The 26,614-nt window shown below is 41.1% G+C and overlaps 1 protein-coding gene across 3 annotated transcripts in view; it reads right to left on the bottom strand.

Moving 5' to 3' along the window:
* Positions 1 to 17,254: 17,254 nt before the first annotated feature.
* The window catches only part of Srek1 (splicing regulatory glutamic acid and lysine rich protein 1), a 34,765-nt gene continuing 25,405 nt past the window's right edge, over positions 17,255 to 26,614 (bottom strand). For all 3 annotated transcript variants that reach the window (XM_057789450.1, XM_057789448.1, XM_057789451.1), the window contains 3 exons: positions 23,791 to 23,886; positions 20,373 to 20,517; positions 17,255 to 19,378 (listed from right to left, as the gene is read on the bottom strand). In XM_057789450.1, coding sequence (XP_057645433.1) covers positions 19,238 to 19,378; positions 20,373 to 20,517; positions 23,791 to 23,886 — 382 coding nt within the window. In that variant the 3' untranslated portion in view covers positions 17,255 to 19,237. The remainder of the gene's footprint in view (positions 19,379 to 20,372; positions 20,518 to 23,790; positions 23,887 to 26,614) is intronic.

Genomic DNA, 26,614 nt, shown 5'->3' with positions numbered 1-26,614 from the left:
CCGATCTTCTAGGAACTGTGCCTCTTCTCCTTGCTGGTACATGCTGGCTTCCTGGTGAAGGGCCGCCGTTCCCTCCCATTCTCTCATGAAGGTTCTCTGGCCTCACCAAAGAAATCAATTCTAATGCTGCCAGCTCCGTTAAGCACCCTTCCTTGGCCCTGAGCTCAGAGCACTATGATACTCAGCTCCAAAATATTCAGATCCTCTCTGTGTCCATGTTTCAGTGTTCTGCCCCAGGTATCTATGCCAGGAGGGCTTCTAGGTCAGTCACCCCGCCCCCAGTCCAGACCCTCCAACCACCCTCAGCCCCTCCCTGGCCAAGGTTTGCCGACCTATCTAGTTTAGATCTTGCAGTCTTCTCTCTCGATGCAGTATATTGTATCTATATGGGACTGAACTGCAGCCAACTCCAGTTTAGGTCAGTAGACAAATCTTGGAGGAAGCAAATGCCAACTTGTGAGGCTGTTCATGTAGGGTTTTTTTGTTTGTTTTTGTTTTGTTTTTTAAGACAGGGTTTCTCTGTGTAGCCCTGAACATCCTGGAACTCTCTCTGTAGACCAGGCTGGCCTCCATCTCAGAGATTCACCAGCCTCTGCCTCCCAAGTTGCTGGGATGAAAGGTGTGCGCCCAGGTTGAGGCTGTACTTTTCTAAGAGTGAGGCAGGTTCTCTCAGTTACCACAAGGACCAAGCATGAGCCAGAGCACAGAGTTCTTCCACAGGCATTGGCGTGGCAATTCCTGACTTTGGCTCAGTCTTACATTGTTGTAATAAGAGCGGCGGGGTTGCGTCCCCGGCACCCGGCCGCCCGCATGGCTTAGCTTATGCCCCGAAATAATTACACGGAAACTGTATTCTTTTAAACACTGCCTGGCCCATTAGTTCCAGCCTCTTATTAGTTAGCTCTTACATATTGATCTAACCCATTTCTAATATTCTGTGTAGCCCCACGAGCTGGCATACCAGGGAAGATCTTAACCTGCGTCTGTCTGGAGTGGGAGAATCATGGCGACTCCTGACTCAGCTTCTTTCTCCCAGCATTCTGTTCTGTTTACTCCACCTATCTAAATTCTACCCTATCAGAGGCCAAGCAGTTTCTTTATTAATTAACCAATGAAAGCAACAGATAGAAAGATGACCCACCTCCATCATTACATTGCTAGGGAATGCTGGGATTTAGCCAGTATTTGTCAGCATCTCTGGTCTCTCCACCACGGCACCAGCTAAGACCATGAACTCCCTCCCACCCAGAGTCCTGCTCAGAACACTCCGTGGTGGGAGCTGGGCTTTGAGAATCCAGAGAGCGCACGAAGCCATTTTCAAGCTTGTTATTTTTGAGGCTCAGAGCTCCAGAAATGAATTCAGAAAGAAAATGAAAACCATAACAAGACAGACAGCAGGAGCGCAGTAGCCGCTAACAAACGCCGTCAGCTGAAACCAATTTGGACAGCTCTGCTCGGTCTCGGCTCATGAACTTCACTTTGCCTTAGAAAAGCCTTTCAGCACGGGTGCTCATGGGTGTGCGTGCGTGTGTGCGTGTGTGTGTGTGTGTGTGCGTGTGTGTGTTTGCATGCATGCTATGTTGTGGGCACGAAACTGTAGACTGGCTTTTGGGGGTATTCAACACAAAAGCAGCAAAGGAAACTTGCTTCATTTTGGAAATGATATCGGTGGGTTCAACCTCAGTAACTGATAGTACGATTTATAATTAAGAACTGCGTCTTTTCGTGAAACACCAAGAAGGCGCAGTGGGTTAAAAGGCATTGCTGCCAAGCCTGATGACCTGAGTCCAATTCTTGGGAGCTGTAAGGTGGAAGGCAAGACCTGACTCCAGTAAGTTGCCCTTTGACCTCCACATAGGTGCTGTAACATGTCTCCCTCCATCCCCCACTATTGCAGAAAATATTTTAAGGTGTATTACTTTTGTTTATGCTACATTTGTTTAACTTGTGAAGCTGTGATTCTTTGCCTGTCTAAAACACCTGATGGTCTGATAAAGCGCTGAACGGCCAATAACAAGGCAGGAGAAAGGATAGGTGGGGCTGGCAGAGAGAAATATAGGAGGCCAACTCTGGGGGAGACGGGGACAAAGGAACAAGATCAGGGTGCCAGCCACCCAGCTACTCAGCAAGTCATGGAGAAAGAGTGAAAGCAAGACATACAGAAGAAGACAAAAGGAAGACATACAGAAGTAAGAAGACAAAAGGAAGACATACACAAGTAAGAAGACAAAAGGAAGACATACAGAAGTAAGAAGACAAAAGCCCAGAGGCAAAAGATATATGGGATAATTTAAGAAAAGCTGGCTAGGAACAAGCCAAGCTAAGGCTGGACATTTATAAGTAATAATAAACCTCCACGTGTGTGATTTATTTGGAAACTGGGTGATGGTCCCCCCAAAAAGCCAAAAGAGTAAAAACACTACAAGAAAACCAATTACAATTTGGCATTCCAACATGGGAGTAAAATAAAATACAACACCCCACAAAAATAAAAAAATGTAATTTTTTTAAATGTTAAAAAAATGTGTCTACTGTGTCTTTGTCCAAGCTTCTAAGACTTTTAGATTCTCTTGTGCTCTGTTCTGGTTTTTCTTTTTTTCTTCTTTTTCTTCCTTCTCCTCTCTCTCTCTCTCTCTCTCTCTCTCTCTCTCTCTCTCTCTCTCTCTCTAATAAGCACCATGACCAAAAGCATCTGGGGGGAGGAAAGGTGTTTATTTAATCTTAGACTTTCAAGTTACACTCGACCACTGAGGGAAGTCAAGGCAGGAACTCAAGCAGAAACCATAGAGGAACTCTTCCAAACCCACACTCACCTTCGTTTCTTACATAGCTCAGTCCACCCACCAAGGGGGATGGTACCGCCCACAGTGGGCTCTAGGCCTTCCTACGTCAATTAGCAATTCAGAAAATGCTCACAGAGGTCCACAGTCCCATCTGATGGATGCAATCCCTCAGTTGAGATTCCCTCTTCCCAGGTGTGGCAAGATGACAACCAAGACTTATCACCACAAGTTCTGAGTATCTTTTGGAGTGTTAGAAGATTGGTAGCTAAGTCTCCTCAATAATATGAGGGACCAACCATACGGTAAAGAGGTAGGAACTCTCATCCCTTACCCCCTCAGAAGAAAAAGGGGCTGAAAGTTGATTGCCATCTGTCAACTTTCTGACACTATGACAACATGTCTCAGACCAAACTCTTATTAAATCTTATTTTCACTCGGTTTCTGAGTTTCTGAATCTGGTGGCTGACCATTGCTTTGGGGCCTGTGTCAAGGCAGGACAGACAGCAACGATACATGACAGAGTAAAGCTGTTCACCGTGTGGGGGCCAGGAAAGACAGACAGCAAGGGGGTGGGTTCCTAATCCCCAAAGACTTAACTTGCTTCCATCTCTCAAATGAGCCACTGGCTGCACACACCCCATTAATACTCAAGTTTTAAAGGTGCCTATACAAGTCATAAATCATCAATAATCATTCAATCAGCCAGGTGAATGGAAAGAGGCCATCATGAAAACTCAAATGAACAGGATTCTGAGAGAATCTGGGCTGCAGAACACATAGACGAAAGCACCTCCAAAGTCTACATACGGGGGGGGGGGGGGGGAGGAAGGGGGAGGAGGGAGGGAGGGAGGGAGGAAGGGAGGGAGGGAGGGAGGGAGGGAGGGAGGGAGGGAGGGAGGGAGGGAGGGAGACCTCTGTATTTCTTGCATCTGCAGCATCTCCGTATCTCTTGTGACATCCCTTACAAAGGGCCTGTTAACTGTTGAGGGCTTTTCAAAGTTGTTGGAGACACTCCATCCAGCAAATCACTACACTTGAGGAGGGAATCATGGGAACCCTTAGTTCAAACCATTGTGTCAGAAGCACGCGCTGAGATCTGAGAAGGCATCTGAAGTGAGCAGTCTTGCGGGACTGAGCCCTTGACCATGAGATTTGAGACTCCCAGAGGCTAATGTCTGACTGCGAGGACCCTCGTGCAGTGTCTGTGGGAGGACGGATTGCTGGTGGCAATCCCATAACACACTTGGATGAGCCGAGGTGAGGGGTTAGGCTGAGCGCTGACAGCACAGGAGAAAACACCTCATTTGTTTCACTCCGGCTGGACAGATGTTCCCTCCTTACCGTATCAAACACTAAATTATTTCTTTGCACTTTGTCCTCAAGATCCTTTCCTCCCCAAGGCTTTGCCAGTCCACATGTTGGTGCTACCTTCAACCCAACTGCCCAGGCCCCGAGATCATCACCGTAAAATTCTTTCACTTTCCCACGTATATTCCATTTTGGTATCCTGACATGCCACCTCCAAAGGTAACCAAAATTCACTATCTTCATTTCTATTTCCCACCGAATATGCTAGCATATGTGGATTAGGAAGTATTCTTAAAATATTTTATGTCCAGCACTCAAAAATGTTTGGAAGCCATTCACTGTCCCATCATGTTATTAAGGACCCTTAGGAGTGACCGGTCTTGAGGGTGGAGGCCTCATAAATAGGGTGAGTGCCCTTCTGAATGGGGCCTGAAGTAGCTAGGACCTTCCAGCATGTGAGACCTCAGAGAAGGCACCATCTATGAGAAACTGGGCTCTCAACACACATTAGATCCGCTAGGGTCCTAATCTTGGACTTCCCAGCTTCTAGATCTGTGAGCAACAAATTTCTGTTGTTTGTAAAAGGTATTTCTTTATAGTTTTAGCAATTCAAACAAAGACACTGCATTTGCTAATTTTTCCTCATGGAAACCTGTGGGTTGATCTGCGTACTTCCAGTGGAGCGTATGCTGAAGTCAGGAACAGATTTTGTGTATGGCACACCTTACTCCCAGCTCCTAAAGAGGCCCATGGAAAACCATGGGGATTGGTGCCAGTAACGGCACAGAAGTAGTAAGGATACATGCTATAATGTGTAGAAGTGTGTCCTCAGAAAGTCTACATTCTAACCACTGTTAATGATGGCGCCTTGTTTGGAAACAGGGTCATTGCAGGTGTGCTCATGCAATCAGCTAAGGTGAAATCATTTTGGATAGGCTGGTCCCTGAATCTAGTAAGACTGTTGTCTGCAAAAGAAGCAGAGGAATAATACAAGCCGCAACATTATACAGTAATTGCTCAGCTATCTTTTCATGAGCGACTTATCCGAGTCAAGGGCCTTGGTAAAGGTTAAACCAAGTTTCAAGGAAATTTTGGCGTTATTGCTTTGTAGATAAAGTTGCTGTCTTGTGCTGCAGATTTTTGCTGTAGTTAACTCTCTTTCTGCTACATGTCTGGGAATTAAGTCCCACAGTTGAGAACTGTTTTCTATGCCTTTGGGGCTCAGTGATCACATTGCCCTAGCTACTTGTGAGAACAGTTTCCCATTGCCAGGCCTTCGTTCTTCTCTCCTGGGTAAACGCAGAGATCTGCCTTCCTGCAATCATCTATCAGCAGGCACTTGGTCAGCGTTTAGGGTCCAAGCAAAAGCGTCCCATTTAAGACATCCACAGATCTCCAAGGACACAGAATCACTACTTGCTCCAGCTGCTGATTCATAGCTGCTTAGACAGAATAAGTATGCTCTGATTTTACCCCACTTAAAAAATTCCTAACTCCTTACACTCACTTTCACCTTAGTTTACTGCTGATTTTAGTTCAGGAAATTTACTGCTTGTGTTTTACTCTCAAGGACAGTAGAAGAGATGATTAACCATAATCCAGAGAAAGACCCACAACGACCATGATCAGAATGGCTGATAACAGTATAGCTCGGAACTGATAATTTAGAGGCTTGGGTCTCGTCTTCGTTTCTACCACTTAGAGCAACACTTACTCCAGACCTAGGCCTGCACAAATTACAGTGTCTGGTGAATGTGTTAATCAGATCAGGAGCCATTAGCTTCCTCAACTGTTTACATAGGTTGTCTAGTTACATGGTACCCTCTGTGCATGCTGGGAGAAAAGAAGCAGAGCACTGATTTAAAATACAATCTGTGCCCTATTCATACTTTTACTGAAAATAAACTTTTTAGCTCTTTACCAACGACCTAAAAATGTAGTAGAGCACACCAGCCTTCCCTTCTGGAACCCCTGATGTCGTCATTCCTTTCTTGACTTTCTCCACTAAAAAAAGCCCTCCTGACGTGTATGACCTATACTAGCCACGCTCACAGCCACAGATCTGTGTGCATGAAAACTCTTATCTGGTTCTTATGGGGCAAAAGATTGGTGCTAGAACCTGCTAGGGCTAGGAAATCGCTGGTTGTAAGGGCATAAATGACTAGGAACCTGTGTGACAGGGGATGAAGAAAGAAAAAAGAATAAAGAAAAATAGATACAAAGAAACTGCTGTGAGTAGACTTCCTAACCCTGAGATTTCTAGCCCCTTTTCGCTTATTGTGGAGTTGTGGGGTTTTTTTTTTGGGGGGGGAGGTTGAATCAGAAAGATAGTACAGTGGGTGTTCAGTGCCTGCAGAACAAGCATGAGGACCTATGTTCATATCCCAGCACCCACATAAAAGTTGAGTGTGTACGTGTGCACACCTGTAACCCCGGCACTGAAGCAGAGACAGGAGAATTCCAGGGACTCGCCAATCTAGCCAACTGGTGAGCTCCAGATCCACTTTAGAGAACCTGTCTCTGCAGCACAATACAAACCCAGAGACAGATACTGGGGTTCAAGCTGAAGATCAGAAAAGCAAAGCAGCAAGCCTCTACAGAGACCTTTTACCTCTACCAATTTTTCAGACAAGATCCTGTCTCTACAAATCCTCAGACTCCACACTCCACTGAGTTCCTGTGTCTTCCCCTTATTCCTCTCTCCTATGAGCCGTATTGCTCCTGTCTCCATCTCCCTAGTGCTGGGATTGAAGGCATGGGATCTCATGTGTTGAGATCACTTTGGTGTGAGCTATTTCTCTTTCAGACAGATTCACTCTTGTGTAGCCCAGGGTGGCCTTGAATTTACAGAGATCCGTCTGCCTCGGTGTCCCGAGTCCCCGGATTAAAGGTGTGTGTCACCATTTCCTGGCCTGTATGGCTGACAAGTATGACTTCTTTGCCCTCTGATCTTCAGGCAAGCTTTATTTATTAAAACATAAATAATATACCACTATATTTCTCGGAAAATAAGGTGGACAGGGAAAAAAAAAGACACTGGGAGTTGACCTCTGAGTTCTACACATGCACTCACAGGGCAATGCACCTACACACACACACCCCACATCACATAGATAAACAAAATACTAAGAGAAGAGACACAGGGAGAAGGCCATTTGCAGGCAGCGACTGGAGTCTTGCACTCAGGAGCCAAGAAGTGCAGGACTGCAAAAAACACTGAAAGTCTACAGCGAGTGCGGGCCCCTGATGAACTTTGACTTCTGACCCCTCACTTGGACTGGGGAAAGGAAATTTTGGTCAGTTTAAACCCTCTCCTCCATGGTGCTTTGCTCCTGCAGTCCTGTTGTCCACTACTTGGGTAACATGAGAAGAGGGAAATATCTCAAAATCTACCTCTAAGACTTGTGATTTATGAATTGTTGGAGAGTAGACTGGAACACAGTACAGGACCCAGGGAATCGGGACACCTCTAAAGTAGGTCTTAGTCTGTGAAGGCAAAGTAATCAAAACAAAACTGCCACGCTCCATCTGAGCCAACATCACCCAATCCTGAGAGCAAACATCAGACCCATTTGTTTCATCAAGCAATGAAAGTGCTCATTAAACTTCTGCTACCTCATCTGGGATTAGAAAAAAAAAAATCACATTACAGCAATGCTAGAATATGTTCTCATTGTTTATTTTAGTGTCTGTAATGCTTTTAAAAGTCAAAGTCTAAATATGCCGGTGATAAAGTTATGTCAGCCTTTCAGGACATCTTTGACCATAAATTGCATTAACTCAGACATCTCCCTTGATTCACCAAGATTAATGGAAGAAGCAGCAGCCCTGGCTTCCTTGAAGATTGTCTTTTTAAAATGCTATCAGTGATGTTTGCAAGCCCTGGAATGTGGCACCAGAGAACCTACATTTTGAGTAATTTTTGCAAAGGTTTTTAAGCTAAGCAGCACTTTGAAAGAAAATGTATCCAAATTTTAATTTATTAGAGTGGCAAACAGTGGGTCTTAGGTGAAACACAAATCTGTATTTTTGAGTCCTACTCAGGATCTGCTCCTTAGCTGGTAGTGAGACACGGCACTCACTTCCTCCTCACCTGGAAAGAGTAGGAAGTGAAGAGTGGGGCCATTCCCATGATCCTCTCCTGCCCTAAAATACTGTTGCCCAAAGAGTTTATTCCTCAGTGGCATATCTGTTCAAGTCTGCACATTGCACACTGCATAATACAGGAGACAGGTGAAGCTGAGCTCCACCTGCTACACCTCACACCACAGAATCCGCACACCCAAAGGCAGCACCACTTCCTGACTGCACAGGATGACAGAGACTAGCAGAAGCCTTGTTCCTACTGTCATCAGCTTCAGATCGTGGGAAGCCACCAGGTTCTTCCTTTGCTTCCAAGAAGACTGGAAAAGAACATATTTTTGTGGAAAAATATACTTATTTTTATTGCCCTTAATTTATTCATTTATCATCACTATTTTGTTTTTTTGAGACAGGGTCTCTCTGTGTAATAGTCCTGGCTGTCCTGGAATTTACTCTATAGACCAGACTGACCTCGAACTCACAGGGATCTGCCTGTCTCTGCCTCTGGAATACTGGGATTAAAGGCGTGCGCCACTACCGGGCTTATTATCACTATTCTTAAGACTCAGTGAATACCTTACAAATGCATGATTTTAGGGTACTTTAAGGCCAAACAGACTAGCTGTATCGAATTCTATCTAGTGAACTACACTGGATAGACGGCTTGCAAAATAAGAACGCTCGGTGCACAACTGTGAGGGCCTGATTTCCAACCCTCGGAACCCACATTAAAGTTCCTGATAGCCGGGCAGTGGCGGTGCACACCTTTAATGGCAGAACTTGGGAGGTAGAGGCAGGAGGATCTTTGTAAGTTCGAGGTCAGCCTGGTCTACAAGAGCTAGTTCCAGGACAGCCAGAGTTGTTACACAGAGAAACCCTATTTTGAAGGAAAAAAAAAAAAAGAAAGTTCCAAGATAGCCAAGGCTACACAGAGAAATCCTGTCTCAAAAAAAAAAAACAAAACAAAGAAACAAAGACCAAAACGAAAGTCCCTGCTGGGAGGGGCAGGTGGAGACAATAAGACAGCCAGGCTCTCCTACAGAGACTCTGTCCCAAGGGAGGGAGATAGAGAGCAGACACCTGGCATCTCTCCTTCAACTCTACATGTGTATACTAGTGCAATCACACCCCTCTGCCATGTATTCACATATATCGCAAACATATTTTTATATATACACACACACAATTCTAATGCAAACAAACAATACTTTACGGTAAGCCCATCTAAGTCATTGGTTAGAGTTCAAACTGTTCAGCTTAAGTAGTTCACAGCCTGTCCCATCATTAGTTTAATATCCATTCAACATCTGCAATTTCATACCTTGTATCAAGAGTGTCTGTCTATCTACATAAGCTCCTGAGCCACCTGGAATCCAACCCTGGCAAAGGGATCAACCTCTGGCTGAGCCAGATTCCTGGAATCTTTAAGAAAGAGTTTTTATCATCTGCCCAGAAAGCAAGCCTTATAAAGCCTACTTCTTCACACCGCAAGGTCAAGATGGTCAAGAGGCTGGGCGGAGGCATCAACCCTGCTAACACCTGCTCCTCCTCTTCTGGCCTGGGAAGGATTCACTATGAAGCCTCCATAGTTAAACCTGCACGTTCTGACCCTTTCCAAGGGTATTTGGCAATATGCCTGCACAGTCCTTTTTTGTTGCTGCTATCTGTTTTTAGACAGGGCTGTGCTATGCAGCACTAACTCGCTACTTGCTTTGGGCACAAACTGGCCTTGAACTCAGAGCAATTCTCCTGCTTTAACTTCCTGAGTGCTGGAGTCACAGATGCACCTCCACACCCACCTAATTTGTGTGTGTGAAGTAATTTTTTGACAAACAAAAACAAAATAGTGTGCAGCTCGGAGGGGACGTGGCTCAGAGGGTGGCACTGCTTGCTCTGTAAGTATGAGGACACGAGTTCAAATCCTCCTCAGCAGCCAGCTATGGCCGCACATGTCTGTACCCCAACACTGAAAAGCAAAGAGGGGTGGATTCAGAGAGCTCACTGGCTGGCTAATCACTGGTTAGTGAGCTTCTGGTTCAGTGAGAAACCCTGTCTTGGAAGCAGTAAGACTGGGAGCAAGAGAGGAAGACATCTGCCATCTTGCTCTGGACTCTGCAAGCACTTGAAAAGGCATGCACCTGCACACCACACATATACCATACACAAGCCTGCCTATATATATATATATATATATATATATATATATATATATATATATATATACCGATATATATATAGACACACACACAGCATACAGCCTAAAACCATAGACTAAAAATTATGACAGCAGATTTCTACTTATGGCTAAAATAAGAGTAACAAGAATTATAAACTACATGTACCATTATATTTGATATAGAAAAAAACATATACAATCATTGAGACATAATAGCTCAATAGGCAGGTAGTCAGAAAGATAGAAGATAATCAGAAACTGAATGTCAGACATTGCAAGTCAGTGAGCATGTTGTCAACAAACAAGGTAGAAAGGTTACAACTAAAGCAAGGGAGGGAAACCCAGGCCCAACCTATTCGTCTGTGTTAAGGAGATGAAGTTAAAAGGTCCACTGGGGTCAAGTTGGTCAGAGATTATAAGCCAGAATGTGGAGGAAAGGTCTGCATAGAAGCAGCTCTGAAGATCTGCAGGCCACCACAGGGCCATTGTGTTGCCAACTGAGGAACCATCAAGCTACTAGCCAAGGCCCAAGATTGAGAGAAAGAAGGCTTAGTCAGTTAGTTAGGTGCAGTCCAAACATGAGGCCCTGAGTTCGATCCCCAGTGTTCCCCTGGAAAAACATGGCATGGTGGTGTGCTTCGGTAATACCAACACTGGGGAGGCAGGCACCCCTAGGGCTCGCTGGCAGTCACCATAGCTGATCCAGCAAATGCCAAGTTCCAGGGAGAGGCCTTGTCTCCTGAAGAACCATACTTGAAGTTAACTTCTGCACGCCCCTCCCCCATGAAAAAATCCTCTGAACAATCAGTCTCCCCAGAGATGGAACAGGGCTGACAATCATAATCCTGAGAGAGCGTGGGGGGGTGGAGGGTGGGGGGCAAGGAAGACAATTCCCAGAACAGCAGGTGCTTGAAGAGTTTCTGCCTTAGTAGTGGGGTAAAATGAGCCCTAGAGAAAAGGCCAATCAAGGCATCCTTAACAAAACGTTAAAATCTACACTTTGAAAGTCCCTGAGGAACTTAGGTGCCTCGGGAAAACACACACATACACACTCCTACTCAAGAGTATCCACAAGGCACAAAAATACCCAATACCCAATATAATAAATTACATGTTACGGTATTTCACATTTAAGCCTGTAAAGATATAAAGGAAATATAAATTTGAGCTGGGATTGCACAACAAAGAATCTGAGGTTTCAGTTGTTAGTTTTAAAGTATACTAGGTAAAGTTAATAGCAGATAAGAAACTATAATCATGGGCTCAGGATGTAGTTCAGTGATAGAGTGCTTACCCCGTATGCACCAGTGTTCAATGTTCAATCCCCAATATGGCAAACAAACAATGAAAGACAAAAACTACAAGTATGTGTCTGTTGACCATTATGGTGCAGGACAGGCCGTGCACCAGCTTCTTCTCTAAGAGTGCACTGCGGGGTACTGGAGCTACTGAGTACACATCCCATTGTTCACACACTAGTAAGAAGTCACACCTGCATCAGCCTTGTTAATCTCAGAAACACCACACTGTAACTTGAAAAGAAAGAGAGGTAAGATCCACCTTGTGTTTTGTTTTTGTTTTATTTGCTTTTGGCTTTCTCTGCGTAACTACCCTGGCTGTCCTGAAGTTCAATCCACTTGCCTGACTCCCAAATACTGGGACTTAGGGTATATACTACCATGCATTGCCATGCCTGTGCAAGACCCAGAGAAAGACAGACAGACAAACAGACGGAAAGAAAAAAAGAAAGAAAGAGAGAGAAAGAAAGGGAAATAGGGAGGGAGGGAGGGAGGGAGGGAGGGAGGGAGGGAGGGAGGGAGGGAGGAAGGAAGGAAGGAAGGAAGGAAGGAAGGAAGGAAGGAAGGAAGGAAGGAAGGAAGGAAGGAAGGAAGGAAGGACGGACCTATACACTTCTCATAGGTGAATAATTTCAATAGTAGTATGCTAAAAAATTGAAGTAAAATAATGGTAAAAGATATTACACAAATGCAAAAAATCCTCACAAATTTTTGAGCTATTAGTATCAGGGAAAGATTTCAAAGCAAAGAACATTCTTAGGAACAAGAAAGGCAACTTAATAATGATGAAAAGGTCAAGTTAATATGAATTATTTGACAGTACTAACCATTTATGAGCCAAATAGCAGAACTTCAAAACATATAAAACAAAAATAAAACTAAGACCTCTCACTGACAGAAAGCAAACAAAATTAACAAGAATATAAAAGAACAGAAGTTACAAGTTACATTTTTATAACAAGTACACAAGAGCGCTTACCAAATGGAATTTACGGACCATTAAACAAAAATAATTAGGAATAAAATCATACAAATGTTTCCTAACTACAACGGAATTAAGATAGACTTTTTAAAAAAAGAAAAGAAAAATCTTTGGGATTTTCCAAATATTTTGACAGTAAATAACACAGATTTAAATAACTCAGGAGTTAAAAACAAAACCCATGGAAATTCTGAGTGTTTTGAATTGATGACAACAAAGAAACAATATATTGAGATTTGTGCAGATGCAGGGCATTGAAATGTCTGTATAGAAATGGTCTCAAGTCAAGGGCTCCAATTCATACTTCAGGGGGATAAAATAAAGATAAAAATAACAAAACACCTAAACCTGTAACATACAAAACTACAGAAAGACAATTTAAACAATATGACTTGAGGAAAAAGAACTGACAAGTGTCCTACTAAACTGATCCAAATAAAAAGCTTAACAATGAGGACCCCTGGACAGATCATACATGTTTAAAGAAAATATGAACAATTTCACAAAAATAATCAATTTAAAAAGAATCACACAACAGCTTATTTTAAAATACAAGTAACCATAAGCCTGCTTGTTAATACTGAATTTTCAGTAAAATATATAAATTAATTAATTTAAAAAAATTCATTGTGAGATGGGTCAGCTTATAAAGGCACCTGGGAACCTAAGTTTAATTCCCAGGACCCATGTAGTGAAAGAACAGAGTTCCTCAAGTGTAGGTTGTCCTCCAACCTACACACACAGACACACCAACGGATTGTAAATAATATTTCAGGCTCAAATAGCTTCACTGGGGAATTACACTTAACAATAAAATACAAATCCTCTCAGAAAATTAAAGATGAAGGAACACTTAACTTAAGCAATTAGATTAGCACAACCCTTTTTATCAAAATGAGAAAGCCTTGCCAGTTTAACGGTTAATTAAGTGACAACATACACTGAAATAACTCGGGGTCAGACCAATTAGGACTCTACAGAAATAAATTAAAAGGACTTAACTTCAATACTGTAATTATCTGCCAGAGGAATTATCCCATGTATCTACAATCATTTCTGATAAAAGGCATGTTGAGATATTTGCGGGGAGGGTGGACTGGGCAGTGGTGAGGTCTGACAGCCCAAGAGTTCAAGTTCAGACAGACTACACAAGACTCGGTCTCAAAACAACAGTAACAAGGGCCTTTCAGAGGAAGCCAGAATTGAGAGACTTAGCAAAGGTAAATGAGGGTCATGTCAATTCAAAAATCAATGTGGCAATTGAGAATTAAAATGGATGGTGGTACTGGTGAACTGAAGAGCCAAGGCACATACTGATCATAAAGTTTGTAGAAAGAACAGCGGATGTCACTAGTACGCTACCCAGTCTTGGAGACTGGAGCTTAGGGGAGGAAGTAGGAAGGGCCATGCCTATGTGACTCCACTTAGGACCTCCAGCTGAGCACACTGTGACTAATACATTAAACACAGGGGCATACCCTAAAGAGAACTAGCTAGTCATTTGCATTTATGCTGGCTTTCCTAATGTTTAAAAAAAAAGTTCTATTATAAAAACCACATTATAATACTATAATTATACTTATGATCCAGTGTCTGTCAGAAGTGGCTACTCCAACTTGGTGTACCTATATGAAGTCAAACAAAAAGAACCACATTCTGCAGCCTACGTCTGTTCCCAGAAAAAGCTTCTCCAGCCCCTGCATATATGCCTTATAACCCACCGGAAAACCAAACGGCCTAGTTTCATCTGAGAGGGCAGCTAAGACAAGGGCCTCACTCATCATGGATGGGCCAGTCAAGCCACAAGGTCACACTAAATTCTAATACATGGCTAGGAGTCTACTGCATTTGCTGTACACACACCATGGCAAACAAGACTAGAGAATGACTCTGGTCTAAGGGCTTGTTGGCACATGCTCTTATTGCTGAACCTTCTTCACAGGTCTAGTTAATTTATTATTAAGGAGGCAATTTTGACTAACTGGTTAATCTCACTTCCAAGGCCACCCTCAGCACATAATTCACTGGCCTCATGGAGAACTGCATTTCCCCAAAATCAGAGAAAGCATTCCACTTGTTATTAAGACATGGTGGCATCTGTTGCCACATAAAAATCTCCAGGAAGCGGATGCCATGAACAAAAGAGACTCTGAGCAGCTATCACTGAGACTACCACCAAATGCTTGATATGGAAAGCCTCGATTATAGTTACCATAAGACAGGGTTGCCCGATATGTGAAAACCTGTCTGGGTGGTCATTTCTCAACCCTGGAAGAGAAAATCACGTTTCAGTTATAAAAACAAGCTGTGAATATGCAAATATCTGTCCCAAACATGAAATTACTACAACAGTGAACTTCAATATTTTCATTTTATTAAAAATATAGCAACATGATAGCAGCAACTTTTGATAACTCTTTTACTAGTACCATGTAAAAGCAGTCCTCCTCACTGATACATCTAGGCAGCATCTTTACGCTTTACATTAACTTCTCCCCTGATGATCGACAGCACTGTTCTATTAAACTACTTAGACCAACAGAGTATTTTTAACTACTAAATTGGCCTATACAGTTACACAGTATATTCAGTCTTGTATGGAAATCAGTCCTCTGCGTTATTCCTCAATCATGTGCTGCCCACTAGTCCTGTTTACTAGTAAAATCCTACAATTCTCTGAGTATGAGCTTCATGAATCTGAACTTAGTCAGAAATGTCTCTGTCAGCAAACAAAGGTGAATCAAGAATACAGAAACCGCTACCCCATTTTGATCCTAGAAATTATATGTCTTATCTCCCAAACTGGTAATTTTCCAAATTAAAGTGTTAGCTGCCTATACAATTAAGTATCGGGCTAAAGACCAAAAATCTATGTTTAAAAAATTGTTATAAGTTGGGCTGCAGTTCAGTGACAAGAGAGTACTTTGAAGCCCTGGCTTTAATCCCCAACACCCAGAAGGAAAAAAAAAAAAAGAATCAACTATAAACAATCAATTCCAGAAACTACAAAATTATCTTAGCTTAGTTTGTAAGATCTATTACTAACTCTAACCTGATTATGGGCCGGAAGTCACAAATAGCTTTATTTTCTAATCTTTTAATTATGTATCATTCATGCCACAGGTGAAAACAGCATTAACTGTACAATAAGAAACAAAAGGAACTGAAAAGCTGACCTACAAATTAAGTAGGAAACAAGTTTTATTTTGTTACATTTATAGTAGACTCCTATTTCCAGAAATAGGATGAAACCTTTTGAAGAGCACTAAACTTGGAATTTAAAAATAATTTGACTATTAGTAAGTAAACACGGGAAAACATATAAATATACAATGAACAGTCACTGCATTACCCTGTCATAACCCACTCAGTTAAACCCTCTTTCCAATGACGCCCAGATATGCCCTTACCCAATGCATCTCTCCAAAAGACTAATGCTAGCTGCTAACTCAACTAACATGAAATGAAATCACACTCCACCTGTAATGCACTATAAATGGGAAATATTTTAAAGCCTACTAGTGAGCTCGATAACCCTTAAAGTTAAATATTCTCATAGGTTAAGACAGGTGTAGATAAAAAGTCGAGTCTTTTTAAAAATCTGAAAATAAAAGCAACACAAAGGAATTAGTAGTATCCTAAGAGAAACTTTTCTTGCCCCTCTGCCAAAAATAAATAAACATCTCAATTATAAACATTGGTTTTTATTTGTAACTGAGTATACCAAAATTTAATCCTCTAACATAAAGTTAAAGACATAAAAAACACTAAATCTGTCCAGAAAAGAATTCTAAACATGGGAGATTACCGGCTGAATAGTGTTTTTCTGCCTAAATTAACTAGATTAAACGGCAATCACGGCAATGGTCACAGAAGTTAAGGACCTGTTGCGGTCTACCTGTAAAGCCACCAGGTCAGTGCACACATGAAGACATCACAGTATCAGACCCTGACCAGAGAGAGAAGAGGAACCACCACACTTGCTGTCGGGAGGGAGAAGCTTCTCTTATCTCAGGTTTTCCTGACAGTAACTTGAGTGACAATATTTGTTTGTTTTTTGAGGCAGGGATTTTCTGTGTAGCCCTGGCTGTCCTGGAACTCACTCTGTTGACCAGGCTGGTCTCAAACTCAGAAATCCACCTGCATCTGCCTCTAGAGTGCTGGGATTAAAGGCGTGCGCCACCACAACATGGTTGACAATATTCTTGAAAGAAATAAAATACTTTAGTAGAAAACAGCAAATGAATAATAAAAAAAAAAAGAACATGTGTGGCTGCCTCCCTGCCTCCCTCCCTCTCTCTCTCTCTCTCTCTCTCACACACACACACACACACACACACACACACCAATCCTACAGCCTCTGACTTAATTTTCTCTTGTAACCCTACTTATTCTGAATTTGTAAACCTCTTCTACGTTAGTGATTGCTTGAGTAAAATAAATACCTACATAAAAAGTAATTAGTGGTAGAATAATGCTATTTTCCACCGTGAAAACGTCTGAATAGTGCAGAGCAGGAAGACAACTCAACCTCATTTAAAGGGCTGTTTTAGACAGTGCACGAGGCTGCTCGTGGCCAGGCTCTGTGTGCCACGCAAAACAAGAGCGGGATGAAACTGAAGACTCCTCTAAAATACTGAACTTTATTAGAGAAATGGTCCTAAAAATAGCAAAGATTCAAACATTTGCTCTAGTCTACTTACATATCATAAATAAGACAGCGGTTGAAGCGAGACACACTCCTTCACAATCTTTCCACAGGTGCCCAAGCATTTCTCTATCAGAATAAGCTGTTACTAGCCAACTGTATGTGGCTAAACGATTAAAATGGCCATTTATACTTTACATAGTAAAGCATTTTCCAAAAGTTTAATGTACACAGTGACAGAAAAGAAAACACACACATACACACAGTAATCTGAACACCTGAAGATGATTAAGCAGCTTCATAATCGAACCAGGCTTTATGACTTGCAGAAAGGGCTTTTCTATTCTTCAAATTATACTTTCAACAGTATTAATATGAAAACAAGACTCAAGTTGGAACCAAGCAACTAAAGTGCTACTTGACTTTTTAAATCTGTGACAGTAACCCTTCCCATGAGGTAAGGCAACTGAGTAATTTGATTGTTTAGGTTGTATTAAATAAAATTAAAATTGATTTTAAAATAAGATTATGAATGAAGCGTTTCTGGTTTTTTTGAAAATGTAACAATGAATAGTGCATTAACCGGAATTTATAGTTTTGCAGAAAACATGAGCAGTTTTCGTTTTACTACTTGCATACCATGCCGTCCATGAAAAGTGGAGTCTAAGATCGGTGGATGACCGTGTGTCTTAAACTCGCATAAGCATATCACTGAACAAAAACCAACCTCTGTATGCTCCTAGTCCTTCCTTTAAGTATAATTTCTGTATCATTAGAAGAAAATGATTGCGAGGTAATATTAAGGCCATCCAATTAAGTCAACTAATAAGTTTCCTCTGATTTGAAGTATTTCCTTTTCAATCATCACAGTAGAAAACTGGTGGTCCCAAAACTACACTGTTGTTTGAAACTTCACAAGTCTTATAAACAGGACTTTCTTCTCTTAAAGCTTCTGACACAGCCCTCGCACACTTCCCAATGGTTGTGAACAGAATACAGCCATCTAGACTCCATACGAATTGAGCGTGACTAGCACATATAAAATCCCAGAAAGCAGTACACCACACATTGCAGAAGGCACTAGAGCTTCAGCTTGTGCTCCCATAGCCCATTTTGAAAACTCAGTCTCCTTTTTATAAGGGCATCTTGCCGCCTACAGTTGACAAGTCACACTGCAGTATTATTCATGAGCTTGGAAATGTCAAGAAAGTTCAAGAAGAAATGCTCATTTTGTGGCAGACCCAATGGTTCTAAACACCGAACACTAACACGTTGTTATTAGTATTCGACAGAGCTGCTCTTCTTCTCAAAGAGAACAGTAGCATGCATTGTCAGTTGGTTTTTAATCCACTTATTTAAGCAATTTTAATCTGTAAAACTGTTTTAAAGAAAAACTGACGTCCAAAACAGTGAGCAAAAGAAAACACAATAGTGAGAATTTACCACAATCACTGTTAAGTCCCGTGAAGTAAATGTTAAAACTCCTTACATATTTTGCACTTTACTTACAAGAGTGTGTATATATATTTGCACAAATTTCAAGCACATCATCAAACTGTATATATTGAAAATTTTTTTTAAAAAAGTAAAACAATACAAAATTCAATAACTAGCATTTTCTTTAGGAGCCTCCAATGTTCATCTCCAGTCTTAAGGGATAGTTCAACTCTGGACCTCTGATGTTCAATTGATTTGCAATGCTTCTTGGCAAACACTAATGAACCACATGACAAGTGTGCCAGCCACCACGGAAATGCAGACTTCAGAAGATGGTGCACTCGGGTAACATCTGATTATTTCCATGATGTCTATGCTCAGTAACAAGATGTCCACAATGTCACCTCATAGCCGAAGAGCTGCTAGTTCCCATGTGTGGGTTTCTTCCCCGTGTACACCTTGCTGCAAACTGAACGCTTTGGGTTTGATCCCACCGTGGAGGGAGAGACGCAGCGAGCAGTCCTACGCCACGTCGGTTTTGTTCTCTTCATTTGGTTGGCAATTCCCATTCTGCTGCACTTTGTTTTCTTCCTCAATCCTTGGGGAGTCCTTCTCGTCAGCATCTTTGCTCACACTTGAATCTGTCTCTTTACTGTGTTCCTTCTACAACAAATATCAAGTGCATGTTCACTATTTTGCACAATAATTGTCTGTAATTATATACGGCTAAATGATTCAACTCTCTCTTGTGAATAAAACTGTATTGTTTTCTTTCATTAAAAACCCATGAAAGAACATGTGTCCATTTGCCCTTTGTAAGTTATTTCCAACAAAAGATGGGCAACTCATGGTAACAGAATCAGAATACAACAGGGAAACAGAAATTCTAGCTCTTCACAAACAGCCTTATAAAAGCCCCCAAAAGCCAAAGTGCTTTCCAAAACACTACAAGAAATAAGTGTGAGCACGCACAAAAAACTACAAGAAATAAGTGTGAGCATGCACAAAGGAAGCCACCGTTCCTCTTAGAAAAGCCTTCAAAAGCAGTACAAATTCCGCCGAGGCCTAAGGAAGAATTACATGAGAACAAAGAATACCTAACAAGGAATACATGCTTAATAAATAACGCCAATGTCACTAAAGATGACAACCCTCCATCAGTAGCAAAGCCAATTCCAGAACCTGTATTTCCAAATAGAATTATACAAGATAGTAAAGAGAACTGACATAATTTGCAAGTACTTTCAATTTCCAAGAAAAAGTTTAATTAGAGAGTTTTAATTCTGTACTGGCAAAGGAATATAGTTTTCAATTATATATTACATAATTGAACAAATCTAATTATGTGAACAAATTATTATGTGAACAAATCTAAGTTTAACTATATATTACAACAAAATCAATGACAACAAAGTCTCATCAAATTTGCTCAAATATATGCTGAGAAAAATAGCATCAGACACAAATTCAACCTCAGTATCATAAACATCTAATACACTTGTTACCCAGAAGTTCTCTACAATTTTCTCACAGTACATTACTTACTGATTCTCCAAATAAGGGATTAAGCTGCTTATGTTTTAGCAGGTCCTCATCTCTCTGAAATGGAATCTACAGGTAAGGCAGCAGAGCCCTGGGCCCTGGCTGAGCAGCTCACCTTAACCGCTGTGTTGGTCTTCTCCACCTTCTCCTTCCCATCCCGGTCATTAGAACTCTTTTTTGTAGACGTGGAACGCTCTCTTTCTCTCCTGTCACTGATGTGGTCCCGTTCTTTTTCTCTCTTTTTATCTTTCTTATTTCGGCTATGTTGAAAACATAGGAGTTATCTTTCAAGAATTTAAAGACCCACTGTACTCTTGAAAACAGTCCTTTATCTAACACAGGCTATCCAAAACAATGCATTGTAAATAAGCATAATAATAAACTGGATTGAGAAAGTAACAAAGATGGGCCTACAACCTGACCTCTTTCCACCTTTGCTCAACAGCCACCAACATGTTCCTATAAAATACAACTTGTACTGTCAACCTACTACTTTTTAAATGCTCAAGATACACTTTCTCTACTAGAAGAAGGTTGAGATAAAAACAAACTATAGTCAGTCTACACTCTAATGATTCCTTGTCCCTAGATTCACCCAACCACAAATCAACAATATGGAGGAAAAGTTGCATATGAACTAAACACATACGTTTTTCTTCCTGGTAAGGGAACCCTTCCACTGAATCTCTAACCCTATAGACGTTTTTCTTTTTATAATTCTCTAAATATACTATTATATAACACTTTCCTATGCACATTCTCAATATATGAACATTCAAGAGGGAATAAAAAGGGACCTGTGAGATGGCTTAGTTGACATCAAGCATAATAACCTGAGTTTGAGATCTGGGACCTACAAGATAGGAGAGACTCAACTGTCCCTAGGTTATCTTCTGACTCACACATTCACACAAAATAGGAAAAAAAAAAGTTTAACAGAGAATAAAAGGACGGAGAATCAGATGTGTGAGAATAGATACTAGCAAAACTTCGAATTTCAAGTAACCTACTACATCGCTTGCCCTACTATTAGAAACAAGAACCACCAATTCGAAAGCAAACCTAAAACACACAGACCACCACACTACTTGAAAAACAAAATCACAAACCCCTAAGATTATAGAGGGGAAATTCTGCATATTATTTGAGAAACATAAGTACTCCTGATCTAGCTGAGATAGCTCTGAAACAGAACTATGAGCGGTTCCCTATTAGTAGCTTAAAAAAGGTAACATTTAAAGCCACTGGGGAAAAACCATTTTTTATCATAGGAGGTTTGGAAGACGACTGTCTAGTCATTCGCATGGTAATAAAGTAGGATCCGCATGCCATTCTACATAAAAGAAATCAAGCAAATGGGTTTAGAGACCCAACTTATTTTTAAATGAAATGATTATATACTGAAAGCAAATCTGGATGAATTCTAGGTGAGAGGAAGTTTTGGTCACAACTAAACCTCCAAATACATAAAACAAACAAAAAAATCTGTAAATTTGTTTGCAAGAAACCTTACAGGCAAAACAAAGCAAAAAATTAAAAAAAAACAAACTACAAAGCAAAACCTTAGGTCTTCAAAAGAAAGCATTTTTGTGTGTATTATGTGTCTTCATATACGGCTTCAAAATCTAAGGAACAATACAAAGGAACAACATAAACAATAAAATACAAGGGCTAGAAAGGTGGCTCAGTAGTTAAGTACTGTTCTTCCGGAGGACTGGAGTTCAGTCCCCGGAACTCCAGTCAGACAGCTCACGATTGCCTGTAACTCCCCATCCTCTTCGGGACTCTGCAGGCACTGTGTGCACATGAAGAAATACACAGACACACACATACATATGATTACAAATAAAAATTTTAAGAAAATACAATCAATTTAACTAAAAATAACAAAAACAAAACAATTTGTATACTAACCACCATAACACAGTAATGAAAGAACTCAGAAGACTTGAATGCCATTAAGAACACCAGCAAAAACAATATACAGACTCAATGCAATTCCTACAAAAACCACTAACAGCATTAGCAGCAGATACAGGAAAAACCTGTCCTAAAACTCATGTGACATCTTGAAGGCTCTCCATATAGCCAAAATGTTCTTTTAAAGAAGAGCAAAGTTGAGGCTGGAGAGACAGCAGAGTTGTTGAGAGCACTCGGTGCTCTCAGAAGAGCCCTGTTTGGTTTCCAGCACTCACATGGCTCACAACCTCCAGTGCCAGGGAAGCTGACATTCTCTTCCCACCTTCACAGGTTCCTGCACATGTGTGAACATACAAACACTCAGGCACACACAGATAAAATCAAAGAGTATATAAATATTTTTAAAGCAAAGGATAAAACAGGGTTAGGTGACTCACAATTTCTCATTTCAAAATGACTACAAACTACATTAACTGACAATATGGTGCTAGCTAAGGACAAACATATGAGTCTATGGAAAGCCTAGAATAAACTCTTGCATACCAGATCAAATGGTTTCCAAGATGGGTAAATGGATGTTTTCAACAATGGTGCCAGGAAAACTTGAAATTCATATGCTAAAGAATGAAGCTGAAAACCTACCTCTAACCATATACAAAAGTTACCTCCAAACACATGAAAGGGTTGATGAAATGGCTCAGAGTAACAGCCTAGAGTCCAGTGACCTGAACCATGTGTCCGATTTCTGGAACCCACATTCAAGTAGGAGAGAACAAATTTCACAAAGATGTCCTTCAACTTCCACACACATGCTGTGGCACAGGCATGCCCCTCCACGTATATCACACACAATAAAAAATAAAAGACAAAAATCAAAAACAGACATGACAGTTCATGACATGTTTCAAAGTTAGTCTGGTCTAACATGTAAACACCAATGAGGCCTAGTCATTGAGCACACAAATATACAAGGATATGCTATCCTTTGTGTGGAGAAATAAAAAGTTGGAAAATATCCATTTGCCTAACTTTAAAAAAAAAAAAAAAAAAAAAAACAGCTGGGCAGTGGTGGCGCATGCCTTTAATCCCAGCACTCGGGAGGCAGAAGCAGGCAGATCTCTGGGAGTTCGAGGCCAGCCTGGTCTACAAGAGCTAGTTCCGGGACGGGCACCAAAGTAGAGAAACCCTGTCTCGAAAAACCAAAAAAAAAAAAGACAAAAGCTGAAGCAAACAGCAAATGGGAAGAAGGCAGAAGGAAAATAGAACTCAAGTCAGCCGGACTGCCACAGAACCAGTCCCAACATCATAAAAAGCAAAGGGGACATTCTCTCACCATACGGAGATATACCTTACAATTAAGAGTGGCAGAAAAGTACAGTCCCCACCTGTTTCACACTTTTCCATCTTGTAACTACACAGAACTGGAAAGGCCGGGAGCAGTCCCTACATGGACTGAGTGGATGAGCACATGGCTGGAAGCCGATGGTCTTAGACACTAACATCTTACATCAATTAAGAATACAAATGGATCAGCCACTCAAAAACATAACTTGAACGCAGATTAAAGAAGGAATTCTTTCCCACATTTTGTTTCACCAAATGTTTCCACCTACCCCCTGGGAGACGGAGACCTAGAAGACTTTCTCTTTATGGACTTTGATGTTCTTGGAGATCTGGAAGAACTCCTGCTCCTCCGTCGCCTCCTTTCCCTGAAAGACAAAACATGTCATTTTCTAAAATCAGCAACTGAAATAAAGGACAGTTCAAACTATAAAGCGAAAGGGTACCCAATTCACTGAGAACATCTCTCTAAGACTAGTTTGGTTACTTTATCTTCTTAATGTTTTTCAGACCTTGATTCCAGTCTCAGGCTCCTTAGAACTGACATTTAAATCTGCTTATACTACCAGCTTAGCTTATTTCTTTTATAATTGGGAGAGGAGTTAAAGGGATTCTGGGGATCAAATCCAAACAGACAAGTGCTTTGCCACAGAGCCATTCCTCCAACCCCCTCTGTGAGTTCGAGATCAGCCTGGTCTACAAGAGCTAGCCTGGTCTACAAGAGCTAGTTCCAGGATAGGCTCCAAAACCACAGAGAAACCCTGTCTCGAAAAACCAAAAAAAAAAAAATTAATTAATTAAAAAAAATTAACACTTTTTAAAAGCATGTTTTATTACCTGATTTTAGTACAGAACAAATTATGAACCATAAATTTTATCACTGACAAAACCGTCATCTAAAATTTCATGAGAAATTTATTTGACATACTTTAAATGCTTTCTAATTCTTCAAGTTAGTATACAAAGTGATGGGTTTCATTAGATGTTCAAATATCTTCTCTCTTAGCAACTAAAATCTTTTGCATCAGATCCTCTATTGTGCCTCTGGCTCATCCTTTCTGCCCCTCCATAAAGATTTTTTTAAAAAATAACAAAGTCTGCCAAAACTGAAAGATAAGCCATCTTGCTAGGGTTGAGGTGTGTCAGAAAAATAAAAAAGCATTTAAGAAACTTATTGAAAAACCACTTTCTCCTCTAGCTTGCTATCATTACTACTGTCCCAGTAATTTAAAACTGAATGTAAAAATTTATACAAGTAGTTAAAATCTGAAATTTAGGTAAGAAAATAATTACCAAAAAGAAAGAAAAATTTAACATTAATATATAATGCACATTCTAAACTGTATCACTTTTAATAGTAGTCAAACAATAAACTTCACAATGCCTAGTTAATGACTAATTAATATAGCCAATAATCTTATATAAGAAGTTCTGACAAGGGCTGAGGAGATTTTTCAGTGGAAAAAGTATTTGTGGCCCAAGGACCCATGTAAAAGGCCAGGCAGGGTGGCACATACCTGTAATTCAGCACCAGAAACAGGAGGACTGGGAGACTTGCTAGCCAGCGAGTTTCAAGTTCAGTGAGACCTTGTCTCAAAAAATAAGCAGGACAGCGACAGACGGAGACATCGACAGAGACCTCTAATGGTAACACATACACACAAGTACACAATCCCACACACACACAAAGAGCAGCAGCTCTGATAACCACTGACCACACAACCAAAACAGCAATCCTCTGAAATTCAAGTTTTCCTTACTATTGCTTTTAGTTTTCTTTCATAAAATTTAAGCACATGGATTATTAGTTGCATATCATTGCCATTTTAAAGGGCTTAAAAAAAAGCAAAGATCTGTAACAACACAAATACTGTTTAAACTGGATCTGCTTTTCCTAACGGAAACAAAGAAAATACACAGACAATTCAAGACTTACAGGATTATTGGAGGGCTAACGGATAGCACCTGTAAAGTATTAGGAACAGAGCCTGGCACATAGCAGGTGCTCAATAGACAGATTTTTTTCTTGTGGGGAGTGTGAACAGAATATTGTAGAAATCAAACCCAAATCTACTCACGTATGGTAGAAAGCACTGACCCACTCTTTCTGCCTTACCTATCCTTTCTTCAAAGCAATTTCCAAGCATTGGTATTTGTTTATGTTTTTGAGAAGGGTTTCTCTGTGTAGCCCTGGCTGACCTGGAATTCACAAAGCCACCTGCCTCTGCCTCCCAAGTGCTGGGATTAAACATATGTGCCACCATGCCTGACTGCATTAAACTTTATTTTGGTTTTTATTCTTTTTTTTATTTTTATTTTTTTAAATTTATTTATTTATTAAAGATTTCTGCCTCCTCCCCGCCACCGCCTCCCATTTCCCTCCTCCGATCAAGTCCCCCTCCCTCGTCAGCCCGAAGAGCAATCAGGGTTCCCTGCCCTGTGGGAAGTCCAAGGACCACCCACCTCCATCCAGGTCTAGTAAGGTGAGCATCCAAAAGACAGCCTTTCTCTGTAGCTTTAGAGTCTGTTCTGGAACTAGTTCTTGTAGACCAGGCTGGCCTCCAACTCACAGAGATCCGTCTACCTCTGCCTCCTGAGTGATGGGATTAAAGGCGTGCGCCACCACCACTTGGCCACCATTAAACAGTTTTTTAAGCCACCAATTTTTCTTTGAAAATACAGAATAGGAGGCAATGTTGAATATAAAAGCATGAAGTAGACTTTTTTGATCAGTTAGAATTGTTTCCCACTCAATAAACAAATCAGAACATTAGAAAAGAAGGGACCTGCTAAAAGGTAATAAACTGCAGCTGCTGCTGAACACAGATTATTGCTGTTTACCAGAGCTCTTAGAGCAGCCACTATGTGTGCGTGCATGTGCACATGTGAGTAGCCATTTACTAAACAATTCCTGACAGGTCACCCTTGTCTTTTGGTCTCTAGGTGCCAGGGCCTGCCTAAAGAGTGCATTTAGGGCTAAATATGAATCTTTCAACTCCCTTAAAGACAAAACAAAGGAGCCAGGTGTGGTGAAGCATGCCTTTAATCCCAGCACTTGGGATGCAGAGGAAGGTGATCTCTCAGCGTTTGAGGCCA

This window comes from Chionomys nivalis, chromosome 15 (genome assembly GCF_950005125.1).
Source record: "Chionomys nivalis chromosome 15, mChiNiv1.1, whole genome shotgun sequence".
Lineage (NCBI taxonomy): Eukaryota > Metazoa > Chordata > Mammalia > Rodentia > Cricetidae > Chionomys > Chionomys nivalis.
The sequence above is the reverse complement of the archived record's forward strand: the minus strand, read 5'-3'. Positions and strand labels throughout refer to the sequence as shown.